General features: G+C 31.3%; 1 protein-coding gene across 3 annotated transcripts in view; it reads left to right on the top strand.

Moving 5' to 3' along the window:
• Window positions 1-1,891: 1,891 nt before the first annotated feature.
• Window positions 1,892-24,459, top strand: part of LOC127735028 (chitin synthase chs-2-like) — a 41,688-nt gene continuing 19,120 nt past the window's right edge. The window contains exons 1-7 of one of the 3 annotated variants that reach the window (XM_052245107.1): window positions 1,892-1,956; window positions 10,787-10,926; window positions 13,497-13,607; window positions 15,775-16,000; window positions 16,472-16,609; window positions 16,897-17,783; window positions 18,652-18,840. In XM_052245107.1, coding sequence (XP_052101067.1) covers window positions 13,573-13,607; window positions 15,775-16,000; window positions 16,472-16,609; window positions 16,897-17,783; window positions 18,652-18,840 — 1,475 coding nt within the window. In that variant the 5' untranslated portion in view covers window positions 1,892-1,956; window positions 10,787-10,926; window positions 13,497-13,572. The other 2 variants (XM_052245108.1, XM_052245110.1) reach the window with 2 other exon arrangements.

Below are 24,459 nucleotides of genomic sequence, written 5' to 3'. Positions count from 1 at the left end.
CTGTCTGTCTGTCTGTCTGTCTGTCTGTCTGTCTGTCCGTCTGTCCGGCGTAAACATGTCGCACCGTAACTTGAGAATGACTTATCCAAATTTCATGAAACTTAACATAGTTGTTTCTTATGATGGTCAAACGATCTGTATACTTTTTGGTGAAAATAAGATTAAAACTTTTTGAGTTACGGGACTTAGTAACTAAAACAGGTGTGTGTTTTTTTTCACATGTCGCGCCGTATCTCAAAAAAAAATTATGATTATTGCTTAAAACTTTACACACTTCTTAGTTATATTAATCTTAAGATCTCTATACTTTTTGGTGATGATTCAAAATTTTATTTTAGAGATATTGAGTATTTTGTTAAAAAAGGGGGAGGGGTTTTTCACATGTCGCGCCGTATCTCAAAAACAGTTTATGATTATTGCTTAAAACTTTACACACTTCTTAGTTATATTAACCTTAAGATCTGTATACTTTTTGGTGATGATTCAAAATTTTATTTTTGAGTTATTGAGTATTTTGTAAAAAAAAAAGGGGAGGGGTTTTTCACATGTCGCGCCGTATCTCAAAAACGATTTATGATTATTGCTTAAAATTTTACACACTTCTTAGTTATATTAATTTAAAGATCTGTATACTTTTTGGTTTTGATTCAAAATTTTATTTTTGAGATATTGATTTATTTTTTTTTTAAAAGGGGGGGTTTTCACATGTCGCGCCGTATCTCAAAAACGATTTATGATTATTGCTTAAAATTTTACACACTTCTTAGTTATATTAATCTAAAGATCTGTATACTTTTTGGTTTTGATTCAAAATTTTATTTTAGAGATATTGAGTTTTTTGTACAAAAAAAAGGGGGTTTTCGCATGTCACGCCGTATGTCAGAAACTATTTATGCTTATTGCATAAAAATTCACACACAAGACGACGGGCGTTTCATGCGCTCATGGCGCAGCTGTTTTTATGTATGTTTAAAAAAAAAAAGATATTATATTTGGCAAAGTTTGTTAAAATCATTGCCTCGGAAAATATCATGGAAATTACAAAGATATCAAGATGGAAATATAAATATAAATATCTTTAGAGTAAAATAAATCAAAAGTTGCACATCGTTACATGAAAAGTGCTTGCAATAGCCACATATAATGCAACGTTTTTAAGCATAATTCTGCTTGGTATATTTTCTCATCAAATTGTATCTAGTGAAAACTTATGAACGAGGAAAGGGAACGGGATTGAGACCACAATAAATGAATCATTTGAGTTACGTTTGGTCAAATAATTCATGGAAATGAATGCAACATTACAAAAGTTTACCAGTCTGTCAACTACCAAAAAGTGTATGGAAAGACACGAAGCTAAGGTGCTTATAATGATTTTAGATGAACACATAATCCATAAATTGCTATGTGGGCCGAAGAGATATAAAGGTATTGTAACATTAACATGTAAAGTATTTTGAGAATATTATATGACTATTTCAATATGATATCTGTATAAACCAGTGATATTTTGGGAGGTTCTAAATGGGCTTCTGTATCAGCGTTTTACCTTTATAATGTAATACATGGAGTCAATGTAAGTAAAGAATGGTCAATACGTGTTAATAGTATATCTTCCTACCGCACTCCGATATATATATATATATATATATATAAGCAGATCGGCGTCAAAAACTTTCTCAAAATGTTAAAATACATATTTAACTTATGACATTAATATTCAAAAATGTTTTTGTATTAAAAGCGACATGAATAAATTTTAGATTTAAACCACGTGTTTAAATGATTCACACAGTTCTCTTTTAAGATCGTAACTATTTGTTTTGTCCCGTATTGAATAACATTATTTGCATTCTGCTCATGAATATTATATAGTGACAGTAAATAACGTTTGAGATTTAATAAAAACAAACTTCCTGATTCATCCAAGCATCGTTCAGACCAAATAAAAACTTGGTAAGTTACAAAAACAATTTCAGTATGTTTGCACTATTATTCAATTCAGTTGTGCATGTGTTTGTAAAACACCAGTCAGTCTTTGTTTTGTCCCGTCGATTTCCAGCACTTCAGAAAGCACGATTCAAGGCGACTTTGCATAAAGTTTCAAAATTAGGAGGAAAAAAACACCAGCGATCGATTATCAAAAAGTGCATGTATAGTTTGCCAAATACTTCGGTAGTTTGAATATAAATTGTATGCAATGTTATATAAATGTAGCGATAATGGCAGTATATGACACTGATATTATCTATACATGTATGAAAAATTAAAAGGCAAAACGTAACCAACAATTAAACTATGAAACTAAAACAGTAAAAAAACTAACCCTACCTGAAAGAAAAGGATCGATAAGATATATTTACAATGAATCTATTGGATGTGTAGTGATTAATGTTGCCTTGGATACATGATTCTTTTAAGTTTTCATTGGCTTGAAACTAGCTTTCGTGAACTGCGAGTACTCTCAGATCGGTACTTTGTGTCTCAATTATTTTTATTAGTTGTTTGCTTTGCTTTTTAACGATCTGATGAATCAAGCCCTTTTCAACTGATTTTTACATCGCGATGACCGTGAGGCGTTCCGATGTATTGTTGCCAGAGAGATTTCCATTACGTAACTTTCGTGTTTCACTGGTAACCGATCTATAATCTATAAATACGCGGACATCATCGAGTGCAAAATAACATTCCTTATCGCTTGTTATAAATTTATTTCTTCAATGAATACTCATAAAATATTTTTCTTAGAACATGAATTAATAATATGAAAATGTTTTGTTATATATATATAAGTAAAAAAACATTAGTATCTATGCACACGTACTGAAAAATTGTGTTAACGCATCCGAAGAATATCTCAAGAACGTTTGCAATCTCCTATGCAGAGTTATCGGTCCTTGCTCTCTCTCAAGGACCGATAACTCTGCATGGGAGATTGAACGTTTTGCGGAAAAATATGAATGCCTACTCAAATCCAATCTATTAGAAAAATCGAGTTATTACAGAAGAGTGTCCACCATGCACTTTCACTGCACTATTATTAATATAGTAGAATAGAATGATATACAAATGGATGAAAATTATATATACATGTAACTGTAATATACCGTCCCGCCCCCCGGCATAGTCAAGAATCAGTCCGGTCAATATTGCGCATGCGTGAATTCAGATACCCTACAAGGATAAAATCGTTATATAGAAGTTATATGGAAAATAATCTTTACAAGACGATATTCAGTTTTCTTCTCAGTGGTTTTCTTAGCTGCTGCGATCCCCAGAATCATTAATGTGTCTTCTTTTTAATGATATAAATTATTTTAAAATAAAGTTTGAACTTCTTGCAACAAATTTGGATTTTTACAGTGATGTCAAATGGCTTACTTTTGCCGTTATTCTTACAGGAAATGTCATTATTTGGAAGAGTGGTCAGCTTTGAAAAAATAATTAAAATACTTTTACTTATGATATACCTTAGCTGCTGCGACCAAGAAAAAGATGAAAAGTTAAAGCTTAACGTGGTATAGTTTATTTTCAAATTGGTTATTTTCTTCTTGCTCCAAATTTGATTTTAAAGTAGGCGATTTTTTTTTTTTTTCTATCAATTTCTATTTGACAACAGGATACATCGTGTGTGTAAACAGATAAAAAATTGTTATACAATCGTGTTTACACAGTCATGCTGAGACATTATATATTCCAAGAGTCATGTAATATAGTGTAAACGACATTTTGTATAAACTTGATTTAGGGTTGAAGGAATAGCAAAACACTATATAATTATAATTAAAGACAAGGATTTGTATATCTAAGGAATTGTATATTTAAATATACAATTCCTTGGTATATCCATGGAAGTATTATATTGACAGGAACTACTACGACCCGACTTCAAACGTTTCATCTTCGATGCCGCACGCTATTTAATGACATGTTAATTAACTTGAAACATGGCACGTTATTTACGGTGCCCTACAATATCGTCATTCTCGGTTGCTTTCGCGATTACGGAAAAAAACGAAGAAATCGAAAGTTGTGATAAATTCTTAGGAAACAGCAATCGGCAAACCTCGGCAGATTCCGTTACCCTACATCTGTATATGTGTGCCGATTGATAGATTGATGGATTTGTGCGAGACATCATTAATTCTATAGAAATACACATTGACGATGGAAATTTGTACCATATTAATTGAATAAATGCCCCATGTTTATTGATTTATTTTTCGGAAGAAATTGCACTATATGTAATATATATCGCAAGTTGTGATTATATAATTACTGTTTACTCCAGTGGCACACATTTCATGCATATTTAAGACGATTGTAAAATGATTCTTCTGATAAAAATTAAAGATCAAAGAGATTTGAAATAAATGTAGGAATTATCAAGCTTCGCTCTAAATCCAGATCATTGGTTGGTATACGAATGTTTCAGCTGAGTCCAGATGTGTTGAAATTTTGTAAGTACTGCAACTGTTCAATAATATTTACTAGTATCATTTGGACAGATAGTGATAAAATATTTGTTTTGGGACAGAGATGCTTTAGCTATTCAATAACATATTATAAGTCTCGTTTTTTTTTCTAAAATTGATAAATACGGTTAAGGTTTGGTTTTTTGACAAATTGAAATACTGACACCGGATTCATATTATCGGATAAAATTTGTTCAAATACGAATATTTTAGCAGTTTGAATTTCACAAATGTCAAAAATTTAAACCCACTTATATATATATGTAATATAAATAACGAGGTGTGTCTTTTTTTTTAACTATATTTGTTATGTATAATTTCTGTGATATTAAGTCCTTGATCGATTAATTTTCGCATTTAAAACTGAAAATTTCTACTTTCCAGGGTAATCCAGGTCCGTTGCTATATACATTAATCGGGTCGTCACAGTGTATATATTTATTAAGAAAATTTTCGTGACCCGGCGGTAATCGGAACACACCCTTTTGACAGTTTTAACTTAACCCCTGAAGAAATAAAATAATGTCACTCGCTATTTTGTATCGTTGTAGAATAATTAATTCTGGGCCGATTTTCATTTTTTATGCATCAGTCGATTTGTTTAAATAAGTTGTTCATGAATAAATGTCAACCTACGCGATTGAAATAAGTAAAGGTGTTTTCCGACAGGTATTGATGTTAATCTGTCTGGATAAAAACCACGTGATTGATAAGAATCATCTCTGGTCAATTTATGACCGCGGCATCGCAGACAAAAAAAAATTAACGACAGCGTACTAATAAGACAGTTTCCATATCTTTTCTACAGTGCTACCCGGGTTAAAAATAAGTGCTAATTAATCGTTGTAGTTCCTGTCAATATAATACTTCCATGGTATATCTCACAATACAATAAGTTATTTTTTGTTTCTGTTTTCACGTGGTTATAACCGAAAATTAATTAATATATCAGCAGAATGAAATCAAAATCTAAAACGCATTATTTTAAATAAATGCTTGTTCATCTGGATGTTTTATCAATACACAATCATATTTCTTTTTCAATGGCATTAAATGGTTTCTTTTCACCTTTAATTTAAAAAAAAAAAGAAGAAGATGTTGTATAATTGTCAATTAGACAACTGGCTCGTTTTCTTGACAATCCAAAGATAATCTTTTTTGAGGCAATTTTAACACGATTTGAATACACAATCATATAGGATAACAATTCCATTTCGTCGCACTTTAAAGAGTGCATAAAAACAACATTTAGAATACTCCACGAATTCGATCACTTGATACGGCAAGATGAAATCTAATAATATATTTTACATCAAACCGAGTTTCTGTTATTTAATTTCTTGAAACTAAATACACGAATAATGATATGTGCGCACAATAAATTGGAAAGTTTGCGCCTTTCAAGACCCGTTAAATAGTTTTGAAATACATTCATTACTTAATTTATACATGCGCCGTCAAAAAGAAACTTGTTGATGACAAAAATAATCAAAACGAAAAGTGTATAAAATGGAAAAAAAAAAACAAAAAAAAACTACTTTTTATTAAATACCCTTTGTCAATTTTTTATCACTAGCTTTTCATCTCCATTAGAATTTATTGAATCGAAACAATATTAAATAAAAAATCAATAATTTCTTCACAAAACGATAAAGATTGTTAGCTTTGAACAGGTACTTGTATGACAATTAACATATCAGCTTCAGGGTATATACCTGTGGATATATGGTGGGAACGATGCTGGAAGCTTGTATGTTTTCTGTTTCTTGTTTAACTTCTCGTTTGCGTCGTAGATGTTGATATAATGTGAGATATTAGGTAAATATCCACGAGATGACCTACCCTCAACCCACAAAATTCACAAGATAATAGAGGGTTCTGTAAGCTTTAACTGAATAAATTGGCTTTCATAATGTATGAAAAGCTTTAAACCCCCCGTTCCTTCATAAATAATGGTTTAACCAGAGCCATATATATATATATATATGTCTCTGGTTTAACTTAGAAGTAAATACAATAATTTAAAAATAAGACGATGTGGTAAAATTGGCAATAAGACAACTTGTCACCATAGACCACAGGACGTGGTTGAAAGCAACTATATGAGTTACTGTACGGCCTTTATCAATGAGCTAATCCCAAATCGTACAGTAAGCTTTGTAGGATAGAATTGAGAATGGAAACGGGAAATGTGTTAAAAGAGAACAACCCGACCAAAGAGCAGAAAACAGCCCAAAGCCACCAATGGGTCTTCAACGCAGCGCGAGAATATCCCGCACCCGCAGGCGGGCTTCAGCTGGCCTCTACACAATAATGTATACTAGTTCAGCGAAAAGAACGCCACACCAAACTCCGAAACATATAAATGAACCAAAATTTAAAAAAAAAACCACAAGACTAACAAAGGCTAGAGGTTTCTGACCTGGGACAGGCGCAAAAATGCGGCGGGGTTAAACATGTTTAGACAGATCTCACGTTAACTGTCGAAACAATAAAAACGGGAAAAAAACCAACGAACTGGTTTATGCTAAAACAATAACAACAAGAAAATAAATATTTCAGAAAGCAAGAACCGACAACCACATATTTACAAGTAATTTGTTTCTGACTTAAAACAGAACTATAAACCATGGCATCAATTATAGGCAACCGCACGGCCTTCAACAATGAGAAAAATACATACCGTAAAGTCGGCTATAAAAGGCCCCAACATGAAAAATATGAAACTATTCAATTGAGAAAACTAACGACCTAAATTATAACAAAACAATTTACGAAAAACAAATATGACAGACATTAACCAACAAAAGTTCATTTAACTCGAGGAATTGTGCTGTTATCCTCATTCATTGAGTCAATGTATACTGTTAAATTCAATAATTATGAACTGTCAATGGATGTTTAAAATCAAATAAAATGACAGACATTTCGAATTCTCGAGGTACCCGTTTTATATATATATATACAAAAAAAGAACCGTAAGGCTTTTCGGCCGATGTGAAATAGTTGAACAAAAATTTCAATTACATTTTAGTCAGTTTGATGCTCAATTCATTTTGAATAAGAATATCTATTTTTATTTATATGCATTTTTCATTTACCAATTTGGGTAAAACATCTCGCGCCGTTTCAATGTTTCAACTGGGACTAATACACTAATTCAGTAGTCCCAGGTTTCAACAAAGATCGAATAGGAACTCCGGCCTTCAATTAATTTTACAAACTACACCAAAATGCAGAAAACATGAATCAAAATTATTTTATCGATACCATCTGGTATTGGTTTTCACTGAAGTTATCTTTTAGACCAGCGGGTGTTTAACCTCTTAATTGTGCGTCTTATCGCATGTGTCAAATTAGCAAGTGACCCCATATGGAGCGAGGACGGGTCATCGTCCTTGTCAATACAAATAATTGTTTTCAAATTGGGTTATCTCCCTTAAACCGGACAGATTCTTGGCAATTAAAAGTTAATAATATATAACAACAAACCAGAGTATACTTATTTGTATCACTACAATATAATAGTTATTACGGTGAGGTTGAATTCCCTGTCATTTATTTATCATCCTCGCACGAACTTGTCTCAGAATTTTTTTTATATCTGTACATTAACCTCACTTTCAGGTATAGAGATGTGATTTTTTTTCTGAGACAAGTGCTTGTGACCATCCACAAGAACTTGCGGTCATCCGATGTTCAGTACTTCAGTACTTTGATTATATTCTGTTTTTATGTTGTACTGTTACACCACTGTTCCATGTTAGGGGGCGGGTATGGCGCTCCAAGACATATCTAACCCTGACATATTCAATATGTCCCTGTACCACGTCAGGAGCGTGTAATTCATTGGTTTTCATTTGTAACTGTATTTCAAACTTGGTTTTTGTCTCATTTGAATAATTTTACATTGTGTTATGTCGGGGCCTTTTATAGCTTGGTATGCGGTATGGGGTTTGTTCATTGTTGAAGGCCGTACAGCGATGATAGTTGCTAACATATTCGTCTTTTGGTCTCTGGTGGACATACCACATCTTAATTATTATTTCGAATAGTATTGAGCAAAAACAGAGAATAGGAAAAAAAAAAGAAGGAAACCCAAGCAAGTTAAGGGGACAGGCAAAAAGCAAACACCAAAACAGAGAACAAACAAAGGCAAACAATGATTGAAACAAAAACAGACAAAAAGTAAACACGGAAACAAAGAACAAACAAAGGTAAACATTGATTGAAAAAAAAACAGATAAAAAGTAACAATAAAACAGAGAACAAACAAAGGTAACCATTGATTGAAACAAAAATAAACAAAATGAAAACAAAGAAAAAAAGGTAAACACTGATTGAAACAAAACACTAAACAAGGAATAGACAAAAGGAAACACGGAGACAATTACAAGCAAAACATATAAACTGAAATATAGACTAGACTAAAAATACACATTTAAACAAAGAAATATAGACTAGACTAAAAGTACACATTTAAACAAAGAATATACAAAAAATACACACTGAGACAAAAACAGGCAACCATACAAACTGAAATATAGACTAGATTAAAAGTACACATTTAAACAAAGATAATGCAAAAAGGAACAACTGAGACAAATACAGGCAACCATACAAACTGAAATATAGACTAGATTAAAAGTACACATTTAAACAAAGAATATGCAAAAAGGAACAACTGAGACAAATGCAGGCAACCATACAAACTGAAACATAGGCTAGACTAAAAGTACACCTTTTTAAACAAACTAGCCAAAAGTAAGCACATAAACAGAAGATAGACAAAGAGTTAATAACACTAAAACATAGAGCAGTCTAAACTAAATAGTGCATGTCGTTTCATAATTAGAAACCTTAGCGAATCTTATTGTCACATTGGTATTTAGCAAATAAGCGTTCAATTTTGTTATTTTCTTGAGTTCCTCTTATCAACCTTCCTGTATGTACGAAAAAATGAGGTTTTTTAGAAAAATATTTAATGCGGCTGGTACATTAAAAATTTGTTTGCAACTCAGTTTTACACAAAACTATAAATTGCTAAATGCATTCGTTTGTTACGATGATAGCAAAATAATAATAATACGTGATCAACCTGTGTCATTCATTGTTATTTGTTTTCATCAATTATATTGTACAGAACATTTAAAGCGTCAGAGTTCTTTTAAAGGGAGATAATATCTTGTAACCAGTTTTTCTGCTGTTTAACATATTTATTTTTTCACGAAACAATTTACCGCGTTTTTCATTACACTTAAAATCAATGTCGTCAAAATGTAAAACGATTAACGCGCAGATAAATTCAATATAGAAGGAAAATACTAGGATTTCCACCCACATTGCTTATCAATGTTCTTCTTAGTACAATAGTACTCATTGTAAAAGATAAAAGATTCAGTAATTGATATAAGTATTTGCATAAATTGTTACATTTAAAACATTACGTATTCGTTAAAACATGTAAAATAAAACCAAAACAACAACAAAATATGAAACAATGAACATTGTTTTGTTGGAATTATTTAAATTCTTATGGCTATATATACTTTCATTGTGCATTTATATCGAGTTCTTGGTCGGTTAATATATTTAAATTGAATTGATCATTTAAAAGTGATTTTTTATTTAGTTATGAGGTATTTTATTGTGTCGCTGAAAAGCAGAGTTGACATATTTTGATCAATTGAATTCTTCGCTAATCAACAACTTAAGATTCACAACTTACTGCCTTATGTAATGTCTTAATAATATTTTGTTTTGTATTTGGAGAATTTGTTGATTGTAGAGAGGCTACAGATATGTTAAAGGAACATTCAACTCATATATCGAAAAAAAATTGACAATGCCATGACAAAATAAAAAGAACAAAAAAGATCAAAAGATAAATATCGGTATACAAAACACAACATATAAAACTGTAGAAACTGCGCAGTTGTATTATTTGAATAAAACAATCGATCTCGTTTTCCATGCAAAAAGTGAGATAACAATACATTATATTGTGTAACAATTCACCTTTTGTTAAATTGTTTCCCTATAACATGTATAGAACTGCACATCAGCTACAATATCTGAAGGACACAGACGACAAAAACATATTTACCAAACGAAAAATGTCAATAAAAAAAAGTGTTGAAGGTTGAATGATTTAAATCTTTAAAGGTACATATTGTCAGATTGAACAAAGAATTACAACTGTTTAAAACTATTAATGCGGGGAATAATGATATACTATAATTAAAAAAAATAATTATCATAACTTGCAAAAATCAGTCAAGAATGTAAAATAATTTATAAAACCCTTATAGATCACCTCTCAAGTATGTTTTTGAATGGAATTGAATTACTCCGTTGACAAAAGTTTGAGATCGTCTATACAGTTTGCGTCGTATTAAAGAAAATAAACTTCCGGATTCATTCTTGCATCTTCCAAACAAAAAAGGAATTGGTAAGTAATTTATAATAGGAGTTTTTGATAATTTGTTTCTCAGATTATTATATTTAGCAAAATGTGAAACATACAATTCGTCAGGAAAAATTCCGTCAATAAATAATTATACTTTTATCATTTTTGAATTGCATAAAATTTCTGATTCCTTTTTCTCACGCATCTTGATGTCAATCGGTCTGTAGTTTACGATTTTTTTTTTTATTAACTTGTTTGTCAGTTGTATTCGAATTTATGGTATTGAAAGTAATTTCATTTTTAAATTTTAATATTTTGAGAGGTCATTAATATTTGAAGGAATTATTTTCTAAAAAATAGAACGTGTAGTTAATACTGGTTTTATCTTTGCAAATGTAATCACTAAGAAATGAACACAATCATACCACATCTCCTTATTTTTATACTGTGTATGTAGAAAATGCATGTATGGTTCAATGCATTAGTACAGGTCATGAATTATTGAATACTTTTTTCAACACGCAGATACTTTTTCATTCTATTTACATTCTAGAACGTTAGTGGGTTAAATGTTCCTTTTGAAATGTTTGCTAGATGTGATTATCTAAGATGTTGTATGCTGCATGCATTTCATATTGATGAGTTTTTGTGAATCATAACTAAATACGGTATTTCCTCAGATAGAATTTTCTTATACTCTGCCAAAATGTAGATTTTACAATGCTTTTTTTCGAAAATATAACAAACAGTATTGGTCAGCGTAAACTTTTTGTGAATAGAAAGAAACCTATCATATAGAACTTTGAAACAAAATGTGAGAAGATAATTTTATAACATGTTTACTAAAAAAAAAGAAAAAAAAAAAGAAAAAGACAAAAATGGTGTCACCGTACTTGTTTTCTTGCTACAAGTAAAGTCTTATACACCTAAATTACCATTCAAAATTTGCAGATTTAAGCTAAGAACTTGACCAATTGTATACTGCTATTTTACCATACAAGATGGCGATAAAAGTAAATCTACCTTAAACCAGGTTATTGTAACCCAACCTCTTTTAATATCATTATTGCATTTTCTCTGTATTGCACCAAGAATTTTGATAGCAAGATCATATTATAAAAATCCTTGACTGCACTCAATCTATTATACACCAATTTTAAGTCCAGGAACTTAGAATGCAATTGAGATTATCTTGTGTGCTGGTTTAACTAATGGCGTTTGCAAAACAATCACTTGTGGTGGAATGTGAAGCGTTGGGGGACGATCCTTTGATATTCGTCGTCGTCGGAGGATTTTGAAAATGAATAATCTGGCCTAGAAAGAACTGAAAATATAATATCATGCTCAAAACAGAAAGAAAATTATCAGTTTACTCAACAATATACATGACATAAATGTGTACAAAAATGATCGGGACTAGCAAAAGGCGAAATTGAATTTTCCGTCAGAACAAAATCTTCTTGCCCTCCACCACCCCAATCCTCATCCAAACATACTAGATTATCAAATGGTCGTTCCCTTAGTCCAAAGGTGACTGGACTATATAACTATGTTTACCTGTACTCCATACTTCGAAAGTTAGACCAATACTTAAGGGGCATCGGTTTGATACTGCTGGATGTATAAAGCTTGCCACGTCCGGTCAGAAATAGGACGTTTAAACCGACGCTTCGTTTCAGCAGGCCCAAATTTCCTGTTCGTTGTTTTCTGTTCCATCCACTTTGCAGACGTTAATACTAAAATTGACATATGATGTATCATTCTATTTGTGCTCTTCAGGAGTAAGCTAGACATAGTTGACACTTGCAATAAAACGATATATGCAGTGACGATTTAACATTGCAGGGATTCCTTCTACTGACGAACTTGAAATTGTTGTACTGTCATAGACTATGCTTCAACTTATATTAATCTTCATTTTAAAAAAAATAACTGTTATAAATATTTAATCTTATGATAAAGCCAGATGTAGTGGATAATTACGCATCATGTTTGTTAGGTGCAAGATACTTTAATTTACTTTCTATAATAAAAGCATCGATCCGAGGTCTGTTGCCATGGTAATATGTAGATAACTATCATCTAGTAGAGAACATTTTTCAGTACTTCGATTTTAGGACGACCATTCTATATTTGGGGATGGGGTCATTTCTTGTGCAAAGTTGTTGATTTTCTTACCAGGCCTTGTTATTATTTTTCAAAATCCTATCCCCACCCCAGAAAATTAAATGGTTGTCCCCTACGCATTATGTGTTTTTTTCAATTCTTATGATTCATGCTAATTAAAGTACGGATTAATTTCAAATTTCAAATTCAAATGCCCTCTCGTCGCTTGTACATATGATTTTTAAATGAGTTTGGTTTCACAAGTAGCAAAGCAGTATTTTTGGTATCCTTATGGCCTTTAATCATTTTCTAGACTACCCCATAGTTGCTAATATTGTATGATCATGTCAAATGTCGGTTAACTTACAAAGTTATTCATAATGATTAAATATTGCAATATTGTGAGTTAATTTTCAAACATAAATATATATCTAATCAAATAAGTTGACTTTTGTAATGAATGTTATTAATATACTTTTTTCCACATTTCTATATATCCATTTCAGAGTAATCTAAGACCTTAACGATTTTTGTTAAGCAAAGGGACAATACACTTATACTTGACAAAAAGCTCAAAACACAATGGAAAGTGAGGAACAAGGAAGAAAAAGAAACAAGTAAGAATATAGATTCAGATGTTTAAAATACTAAATTTTGTCCGATATAACTTATAACCTTCAACAGGTGCACCCGACTCGAGATTAACAGTTTAAGAAGCCTAACACTTAAAACGTGAGTAAACAACAACACAATACAATTAAACAAAACATTCAAATTCTATAGAATATCATCAAAGAAAATGTGTTGTAAGGGTCAAAGAGACAGAAACCCAACAACATAAAACCAAAACTCATTTATAAAGCATTTTGGTCGACATTGGCAGAATATATAAACTTCTATTTTTTGTATTACCGTATGGATAAGAGCAAAAACATACTAAATCAGTGTAGATATTATGGAATATTTAATACAAAAAAAATAACACAAACAGGAAAAGAAAACAGGAGGTCTATGCACAAAGCCAATTGTGATCCCAACGGACTGAATGTATGGACGCCAAACCTACTAAAAATGACAACTGACAAAAAATAATAAAACAATCTTGAAATAAAACATGGTAAAGGTAATTCGCCAAAACAACTTCGGCTAAATCATAAATAAATAATACACATTCAGAAATTAACGCAGATGATCCCATTCGCCTTCAAACGTGACTACTCCTATATCTCAAAAATACGGGTGATCAGACAAAAAAGGCAAAATAAAATTCTGAAAAAAATCTTGTAAGTGACAATGTCTACCATACTTTGGATGAAGTATACATCTATGCAGCCTTTTGGGGAAATTTCCCTGCTAATGTAAATTCTGTAATCTCTTTGATTCTCGTATTAAGCCAATTTTGACATATAATGCAGAAATATCATATATGGATACATATCATTCTTATTATAAGGCAGATTAAAATCCCAAAACAAAGATATAGATGATTTCCAATATTTGGACAAGACTCCTTTTGAAAAGGTCCATGTTAATTTCCGTAAATATAATCTAGGTACCAGAAAGACGTCTTCTATTTTAGGGGTTAAAGCTGAACTTGGTAGACAACCAATAGAAAAATATAGAAAAACGCAAGCAATCCTTTACTTGGCTATATTAAATACTGAAAACATAAACTCATTACTAAAAGAAAGTTATACATTAAGTAAACACCTTGATTCACAGTGAGTTTATTCATGGTCCACTTTCATTAAAGTTTCTACACAAGAAATGACTATTGATATACAAAAAGTAGTTTCCTGTCAAAATATGAAAGTCGTAAAAAAACAAGACTTGGATTAAGAATATTTCAAGCAATTTTTACTCAGAATTACTGGAAAATATAATAAATAGTTTAAACGAAAATAATAAACTTTCCTTTATAAAAGCATTAAAGTCAAACAAGACTAAGAATTTTATCTTAGATATCCTAATTTAAAATAATAAAATATTACGTACTAAACTTTTTAATGACATCGCAATAGATAATCCTCTATTTTCAAATCTGTCTGATACAGAAAAAAATTTAGTCCTGCTAAATCCTTCAAATATAAACCAAGTGAAAAAAAAGAGGTTCCTTTATAAAACAGTCTTTAGAGCTGAGAAAAGGAGACTCTTAGTTATTTTTGCTTGTATACATATATATAAAAATTGGACAAACATTCTGAAACTCCTCTAAAAACAAAAATAAGTAGATGTGGAATGATTGCCAATGAGACAACTCCCGACCAGAGACTAAATGACGTAGGAGGTAACGACCATTTTAACTAAACATTAGTTAGATTTTACGTTAATTATGACCTATAACAGGCGTGGTCTATAACCCCAACAACGATTAAACATGGCTGTCACCTTAACTAAAAAATGCAAAAATGAGGAAAAAAATATTAATTAAATGTAAATAAAGAAGAATTATTTATGATGCCTGAAAAATATATACCTAAAGCTTACTGATATCTGTACAAAAAACTTTTGAATATTATTGGATCGATCTGAAGGACAAGATTGCTCTCTTCATATGTGAATACTCTCATAATTTCCTAGCAAAACAATGTATGCATTTTACATTATTATAAAGGTTGCTTTTAAAGGTAAAGATGCCCAGTTAAATATTTTTTTAAGGATTCAGAATACAGATTGCAGTTTAAATCTGACAAATCAACCAAAAAGGGTAGTTATTTCTTATACCTGAAACTCAATCGTTGCATACTGCATCTGACATATTCCTTGATTAACTTTATATTCCAGAGGACTATCGAATGGAAAGATGAATTACTGGGATATATTCCGAAAGGATGTTTCCGAAAACGAAAAAGAAAAGACGTCCAGAGCAACCGATACTTTACTAAGGGTTGTAAAAGTAGCGGCATACATAGTGTTCTTCGTACTTGTATTTGGAGGATCTATCGTCACCAAAGCTTCACTTCAAATCCTCACAAATGAATTCAACAAAGAAAAGAAATCAAGATTTTCAGTTAGTTGAATTTGATTCTTTTCAGATTTGTGTTATGCTTGTATTTGGTATGAATGGTAACTATCAAATCCACGAATACGAAATAAGAGGCATGGTCGATTCACTTCACTTTTCAATAAATTCATATGAAGCTTGACAGAAAATAGTTAAAACTCGATCATGAAGAATAAATACTATGTCATCAAAAGACGTGGGTATACGTCAATGAGACAGCAACAATACGACGACCTTACTAAAAATAATTGAAACAAAGAAAATCTAGAGGTCTTCAACAATAAACAATCGTTTATAAATTAATATGTCAAGTTCTAAATCGCCTTGAATCTAGAAAAGTTTGACATAACCATCAGAATCAATAAATAGTATGTTAAAGAAAAAGAATTCAATGAAACGTAATAGTCCTGAAATACTGGCAACTGACTAAAAGATTTTTATCTCATTTTGTTTTTACATATTACATTTACATTTTAGTTAAATTTGGCAAAAGATGCTATCGCCTATTATCTCCTGTTTATTTTGACGATTCCCGATGCTGTAAAGCTACTGCTGTCTTTCTTTAGATTTGTATTTGGAAAACGTGCTTTACCAACTATAGCACAGATAATTGTTGTGAGTACAAAATGAATGAGTTATTTTCTAAGTATTCAAACAAACACCAATGAATGAGTTCTTTTCTTAGTATTTAAACAAACACAAATGAATGAGTTAATTTCTTAGTATTTTAACAACTGACATAAAATATAACTAAAACAAATACCAGTATAGACGATGATGCTGATGATGTTGACTTAAAGAAAAAAATGTATAACGAAATGTTTCCAGTCGGTCATATTTCATGAACTTTCTAAAAGGTTTCCAACTAGTTGTTCATATGTGTTGCCTATAATTTATTCCAGATGGTTGTCAAAGAATGCCTACACATGTTTTGCTTAGCAATAATCGTTTTCGTGGTTATGCCAAAACTTAACTCTATTGAAGTGTGTGCTTTTTTGGCTGGAATGCCATTGGTTCCGTCGATTCTTCATACAATTTCATACCGAAGGAAATGTACCAAGAGATTTTGTAAACAAATCATTAATGTTCTTTCAATTTTACTGCAAGCAGCAGCAGTATGTGCAGTCCCGCTTTATAAAATTTTCAAAGACCAGATAACGACGGAAGAAACATTCTGGATGATATTTTCTTCAGTTCTTGTGAGTGTTCGATGGTTTGAGACATATTTCAAGTATTCTAGTACATCAAGGGTGTTTAAAACACTATTTGCTTATGAGAATAGAATTGAAACACATTGTGCGTCAACACTAGTGACTAGCTTCTGTCGCCTTGTTCTCATTGTCATTCTGTTTCCCACTTATTTTGCGCAAAATATCCATCGACCAGAAATTGCTTTCGAAATAGAACCAGAACTTCACATTGAATGTTCAATATCTCAGTTGAACAGTACTAGATGCACGCATTATGCGGATCCTTCTCTCATGACACCGTTCCTTGTTCATTTCTTTGTATGTATGGGGCTGTATTATGCTGCAGTATTAGCCACTAAAGTTTGCATGGATCGGATTTGTTTCTGTGTGGCACTAGCTTTAGGTGCTCCAGTATATGTTGGGATAATTTTGATATCTCGAGTAAACGACAACTGGATATCTAATACTTTCATTAAAGATGTTGAAAATATGGACTTATACGTAATGGTCGCCATTTTCGTCATAGCATGGTTATCGCAGTTGTGGATTTGCCGTCATATTTGGTACAGCCCACACAACAGGCTAACATTTGAATACAAGTAAGTTAATTTTCTATCGATGTAAAGTTTAATGAAAATATACTTATAAGAATATGGCATGATTTTAGATCAGTTAGCGAGAAAATGAATAACTGGTGGAGATTTTAAAGGTGGACTGTTTGAAATTAACTAATAATGATAATAATGATACTGGTATAACCCCAACAACAAGTGTATGTGTCTGTCCTAAGATAGGAACATTGTTAGTTCCAGGTTGCATTTTGTTTTATCTGAATGTTTTGTTATTTGGTGAATTTTGTGTCGAATGCAGATTTGATCGTTTCTGTTGAAAATATTCACAAATGTGTAAGTCTTGAGGAAAAATAAAGATAAGCATCATACCTTACGGTCAGCTACAAAATAGCCCGGTTAACCAAATTTGGAAGATTAAAAAGTAAACAAATGGCATAATGCGCCAATAACATATTTGTATTGTTAGACCTTCTATTTAGCTGTCTTTCTAAATGGTCGCGATGGTTGCCTGCACATATCATTAGCCAAATATAATGCATTACGGGCGTATGATCTACTGGTAAATTGGTACTTGGAATCCATTAAGAAGATGTGGATTATGATCACTTAACTCTTGCGCCATTTATTAGCGAATATTTTCTCTGAAAAATTTTACGATTAAAATTGATCGCAAGTTATACTGAAATGGTCATGACTTACGAGCATTTTCACTTAGTTGTAGTTTTTGTGAAAAGAGTCGCAGCTCATGACGTCAACTATATGTACATGCAAGAGATGTCAATTCTAGTAAATTTAAAAAAAAAAAAAAAAAATTGAAAAAATTGTTTAATTACATACATGTTTCAACGTTTATATTTCAAATGTTATTACATGTTTTTTTTTTGGTTATTATCAGATTATTTGTCTTACCCCATTACTGCAGTCCGATAGCGGATATATCTTTATTACACAGCAGGAGGATAGTTTCCGGTACAACAGAGTCTAAGAAATACGAGGAATCTATACCCACGAAAGTCTATATATGTGCAACGATGTGGCATGAAAATAGAACCGAAATGAAGCAGATTATGAAAACTTTGTTTAGGTATTTAAATGTTAAGCCGTTCTTTTTACATTTATTAGGGCCCCGTCGGTCAATTGCTTTTTTTGTGTATAAAACCTTAAATTCAACCCCGTTTGTTTGGTCGAAAGACGAAACATTCTTGACTCTGGTCAGAAAGGCTATAGTGTGATTTTTTTCAGCACAGAAAAAGGAGACGGCAAGATGAAAGTACAAAACGCCAGACCTGTATATTTGACAAGCCTGTACTCCACTTGTAAGCTTTGATTCTCTACAAAGACCAAGTATATGAAAATAACACTAGAAATTATGTACGTCTAATTTCCTTTCGGGATTAACCTGTGACCCAAACACAGAGTTAAGAATAAAGCAAAGAGGTCGATACATCGGAAATAGATACAATGCCTATCTCCTGTTCACTCTGGTTTTTTGCTTGCGGTTGATTTAATAAGGGGACGAAGTCCCCTATTACGGCAGAAAAATCAATAAAAAAAAAAAAAAAAAAAAAAAAATCGGGAAAATTTCCCGAAATTTTCATTGTACTAATGAACTCAAAATCGTTAACTTTTTTATTTTCAGACTTTTTTATTTTCCCGCATTTGCGCAGAAATCTACTTCCTTTTTCCGGTCTCGTTTGCATGAGTCTTTGAGTAAAATATATATTTAACAGTCTAGTAAAATATAGGAAGGAACGCAATACCAATTCCATTTTTAATAATTCCTTGAATGACTTGATATGAAAAAACGTTACCTGATAGCGTTTCTTTGTTTACATTGAATATGACGTCATAATATAAATAACGTCACAACTAAAATTCCGAACAACAGAACCGAAATCGGAAACGTAAGGGTATTTCCGTTCTTTTTGAACAGATTTTGAAGTTAAAACATATGTTTGAATTAAAAAAAAATAATTCATACAGACTTCGTCCCCTTTCACAGGTAACGCCTGCCTCATATTAAGGGGACGAAGTCCCCTATAACGGTAGAAAAATCAATAAAAAAAAAAAAAAAAAAAAAATCCGGGAAAATTTCCCGAAATTTTCATTGTACTAATGAACTCAAAATCGTTAACTTTTTTATTTTCAGACTTTTTTATTTTCCCGCATTTGCGCAGAAATCTACTTCCTTTTTCCGGTCTCGTTTGCATGAGTCTTTGAGTAAAGTATATATTTATCAGTCTAGTAAAATATAGGAAGGAACGCAATACCAATTCCATTTTTAATAATTCCTTGAATGGTTTGATATGAAAAAACGTTATCTGATAGCGTTTCTTTGTTAAAACATTGAATATGACGTCATAACATAAATAACGTCACAACTAAAATTCCGAACAACAGAACCTAAATCGGAAACGTAATAGTATTTCCGTTTCTTTTTGAACAGATTTTGAAGTTAAAATATGTTTGAATTAAAAAAAAATAATTCATACAGACTTCGTCCCCTTTCACAGGTAACGCCTGCCTCATATTAATAGTGAAATAAAAAATAATTCGTTCCATTTTTGAATCAAATCTGGGACCGATTTATAAGGGGACGAAGTCCCCTATTACGGTTGAAAAATCAATAAAAAAAAAAAAAAAAAAAAAAAAAAAATCGGGAAAATTTCCCGAAATTTTCATTGTACTAATGAACTCAAAATCGTTAACTTTTTTATTTTCAGACTTTTTTTATTTTCCCGCATTTGCGCAGAAATCTACTTCCTTTTTCCGGTCTCGTTTGCATGAGTCTTCGAGTAAAATATATATTTATCAGTCTAGTAAAATATAGGAAGGAACGCAATACCAATTCCATTTTTAATAATTCCTTGAATGACTTGACTTAATATAAATAACGTCACAACTAAAATTCCGAGCAACAGAACCGAAATCGGAAACGTAAGGGTATTTCCGTTCTTTTTGAACAGATTTTGAAGTTAAAACATATGTTTGAATTAAAAAAAAATAATTCATACAGACTTCGTCCCCTTTCACAGGTAACGCCTGTCTCATATTAAGGGGACGAAGTCCCCTATTACAGTAGAAAAATCAATAAAAAAAAAAAAAAAAAAAAGGGGGAAAATTTCCCGAAATTTTCATTGTACTAATGAACTCAAAATCATTAACTTTTTTTTTAATTCCCGCATTTGCGCAGAAATCTACTTCCTTCTTCCGGTCTCGTGTGTCATGAGACTTTGAGTGAAATATATATTTATCAGTTTAGTCAAATATAGGAAGGAACACAATAACAATTTCATTTCTAATTATTCTTTGATATGAAAAAACGTTACCTGATGATAGCGTTTCTTTGTTTACATCGAATATGACGTCATAAGTAAACTACCGTCACAACTAAAATCCCTAACAACAGAACCAAAATCGGAAACGTTACGGTATTTCCGTTTCTTTTTTAACAGATTTTGAAGATAAAATATGTTTGAATTAAAAAAAATAATTCTTCGTCCCCTTTCACAGGTAACGCCTGCCTCATATTATTGAACAACAATGACCTCATACAAAATGAAGATAAACCCAAATGTAAGCTTGCGTTAAATGATGGGACATTTTCATCTTGTCACACCCAGCAGCGATACTACTACGAACAATTTATGGAAATCATTGAACTAACTTTTGATGCAAATCACAAGAAAAACGATATTATGGAATAAATTTAATTAAAATCTAGTAGTTGAACATATTCAAAAATGCATAAATTAAAAACAAAAGAAAGTATAGAATAACGTTAACTGTTGACATTTAAGGAATGACTGTAATTTTTTTTCTGTCTATGAAGAAATAACATCAAAAATGTGGTGCACACTGAATAACCCGCGTAACGGGTTATTTTAAAGTGTGCACCACATTTTTTATTTTATTTCAAATAGACAGAAAAATTTTTACAGTCATTTCTTATAATTTAATTCTAAATTCCATTTTAAACCGGAGTAAACCATGAAAAAACGTTAATGACGTCACGGTCACATGACAAAATTATGTCTATGAGCTGATAAACAAAACAACGTCAGCCAATCAGAAGACGCGTTACATCCAAAATTAAATTATTGAGAATTGTAAATTACTCCATTGCAAAACCATGCAGGGGAAATTGAACATAGATTTTTTTCATTTCAATAAATATACGGAAAGATAAGACCACAGATTGTTTGCTCAAAGACATGACAAATCAAGATAATAGTGAAGACCATTGAATGGGACAATTTCTTTACAAGATTTAATAGAATTGTACAAGTTAACATAATTATGATAAATTTACCACAATTTTCCTCTTTACGCTACATTTGAAGGTGGTACTTTGTTTCAAAGAAATTTCAGTTTAGTTTAAACAATATTTATTCAACTGAATAAATCAGTACATAGTATATAATTTTGATACATGAAATAAATAAATAGGATTAAGAAACAAGCAAAATTGCTTTTATTAATTTGTCTCCTAGTATACAATTAAATTTCTTATATGGTCATTATCATGTAAGTATGGCATGTTCTGAAATAGTCAGTTTTTAAAAAAAAATAAGATATTGAAGTTTCATAATAAATACTGAATAAACGTGGTAAATAGTATAGAGTGTGTGCAGAATGGAATGCTTAGGTTTAATAAATGATCGAGCATTTGCATCAAGGATTGAATCGTTTGTTTTTATGATATATATTTCTGTACCGAAATAAATAAAAGGCTGTTTTGCTCGTCCGATAGTACGGTTGAACCAAATAGCAAGGTATTAATGTCAAACTGAACTGGAAAATCTGAAATTAAAGCCAGAAGTTTCTGTCTTAGATTGGTATATATTGGACAGGATAATAGAAAATGAGAAGTCACCACAACGACTGTTTTGGAGAGTCTACTAAGTTCCGAAGAAATAGATGAGAATTTAATGAACTCAGAGTTCATCCTTAAGCGAGCTTGAAGAGCTTGTCCAAATCGATTTCCTACATAGTAATAAGGAGGGACTTTACTATTTCCTACATAGTAATAAGGAGGGACTTTACTATTTCCTACATAGTGATAAGGAGGGACTTTATTATTTCCTATATAGTAATAAGTAGGGACTTTACTATTTCCTACATAGTAATAAGTAGGGACTTTACTATTTCCTACATAGTAATAAGGAGGGACTTTACTATTTCCTACATAGTAATAAGTAGGGACTTTACTATTTCCTACATAGTAATAAGTAGGGACTTTACTATTTCCTACATAGTAATAAGTAGGGACTTTACTATTTTGAGAACAAATTTGTTTCTTAAAAATTGAAAGAGATTCACATTTTCTTACGTTTAAATGTAGTCTGTTCCATAACTTGGTTGTCGCTGGGAAAAATACTTTGAGTATAAACGGGTCTGTGTATTATATTGAATAACATTATTACATTGTAATGGTCATGTCTACTTCCAAATGAATCGGGCATAGCGTCTCTAAGTTAATCTGGTGTTTTGTTGTTCAAAATTTTATGAAAAAGGACTAATTTATGATTGGATGTGCTTTCGGACAATTTTTCCCATTTAGTTTCAATATAATTATTGGATTGGTCCTCCCTGTAACAATCCGCGCTACATCGAGCTGGATATTCTCAAGTTTATTGATTATACTTTGATTTTGTGAATCCCATACAACATCTGCATATTCTAATACAGATCAAATAAATTATATATATTTTTTTACAAGAGTAAACCTGTCAAGTATATTTTTCACTTTCCTCATTATGTTTATTATTTTGTATGATTTTATAATAATTTATTCAATATGGTCATTCCAGCTTCCTTTATTCGAAAAAAGACACCAAGATGGTTATGCTTTACAACTATTTTTAACTCTTGATTATCCATTCAGTTTGAAAGTTTTAAATAAGATGTTGACATGAATCATGAGATTAGAATCAGAATTTATTACAGTAATACAATTTTGGAGTATGATTATCGTATTCAGATTAGAAAATCAAGCAATAAGGTGTTTCGAGCACAAATTCTGTACTCTGAGTACTAAGCTCCTTTAAATTTGTTTGTCGCGAGAAACAAGTCTAACGGAGTAAAATAAAAGATCTGATTTTAATCAAATTATAGCCAAAGCAATAGTGTACGATGGTTTTCTTTATCACACTGACGAAACCATTGAAATATTCAAGCCATATTAGTTCGGTTTGATGTTTTAATCAATAAATATAGAACACCTTTTATTTACCTACCCGCAAAAAGACAGCTGCTTTACAATCGCTACACCAATAATTATGCGAATAACCTTTGTACCCATTTCCGCCCTTTTCAGTCATTTAATATTCTCAATCGTTGATGTCGGTTACTACCGCATTGATTTTAGTCTTTCTGTTTTTTGTGTTAAAAATGTTAAGAATATACCTCATACTTCTGTGCATGCATCCGTCGGTCCCTGTCAACTGATCGATATTTTGTCAACCTATATCTAGATAAGTTGCACTGCATAATGCATTTCTAGGTCTGGGGAAAATAAATTTTCTGTGACGAACAAACGTCACTGATTTCGTTTTAATATCATGCATGTTTTTGTCTCAATTTTCTTAACACTGACTTCAGTTCACTACAGTTCACTATACTTTTTGATGTTGATACCAATTTTAAATATAGATTTCTTAAAGCTATATCGTTAAATACATTTTAGCTACTTTACTTTAAA

Source organism: Mytilus californianus, unplaced genomic scaffold, assembly GCF_021869535.1.
Source record: "Mytilus californianus isolate M0D057914Y unplaced genomic scaffold, xbMytCali1.0.p SCAF_3, whole genome shotgun sequence".
NCBI classification, from domain to species: Eukaryota; Metazoa; Mollusca; class Bivalvia; order Mytilida; family Mytilidae; genus Mytilus; species Mytilus californianus.
The sequence above is the reverse complement of the archived record's forward strand: the minus strand, read 5'-3'. Positions and strand labels throughout refer to the sequence as shown.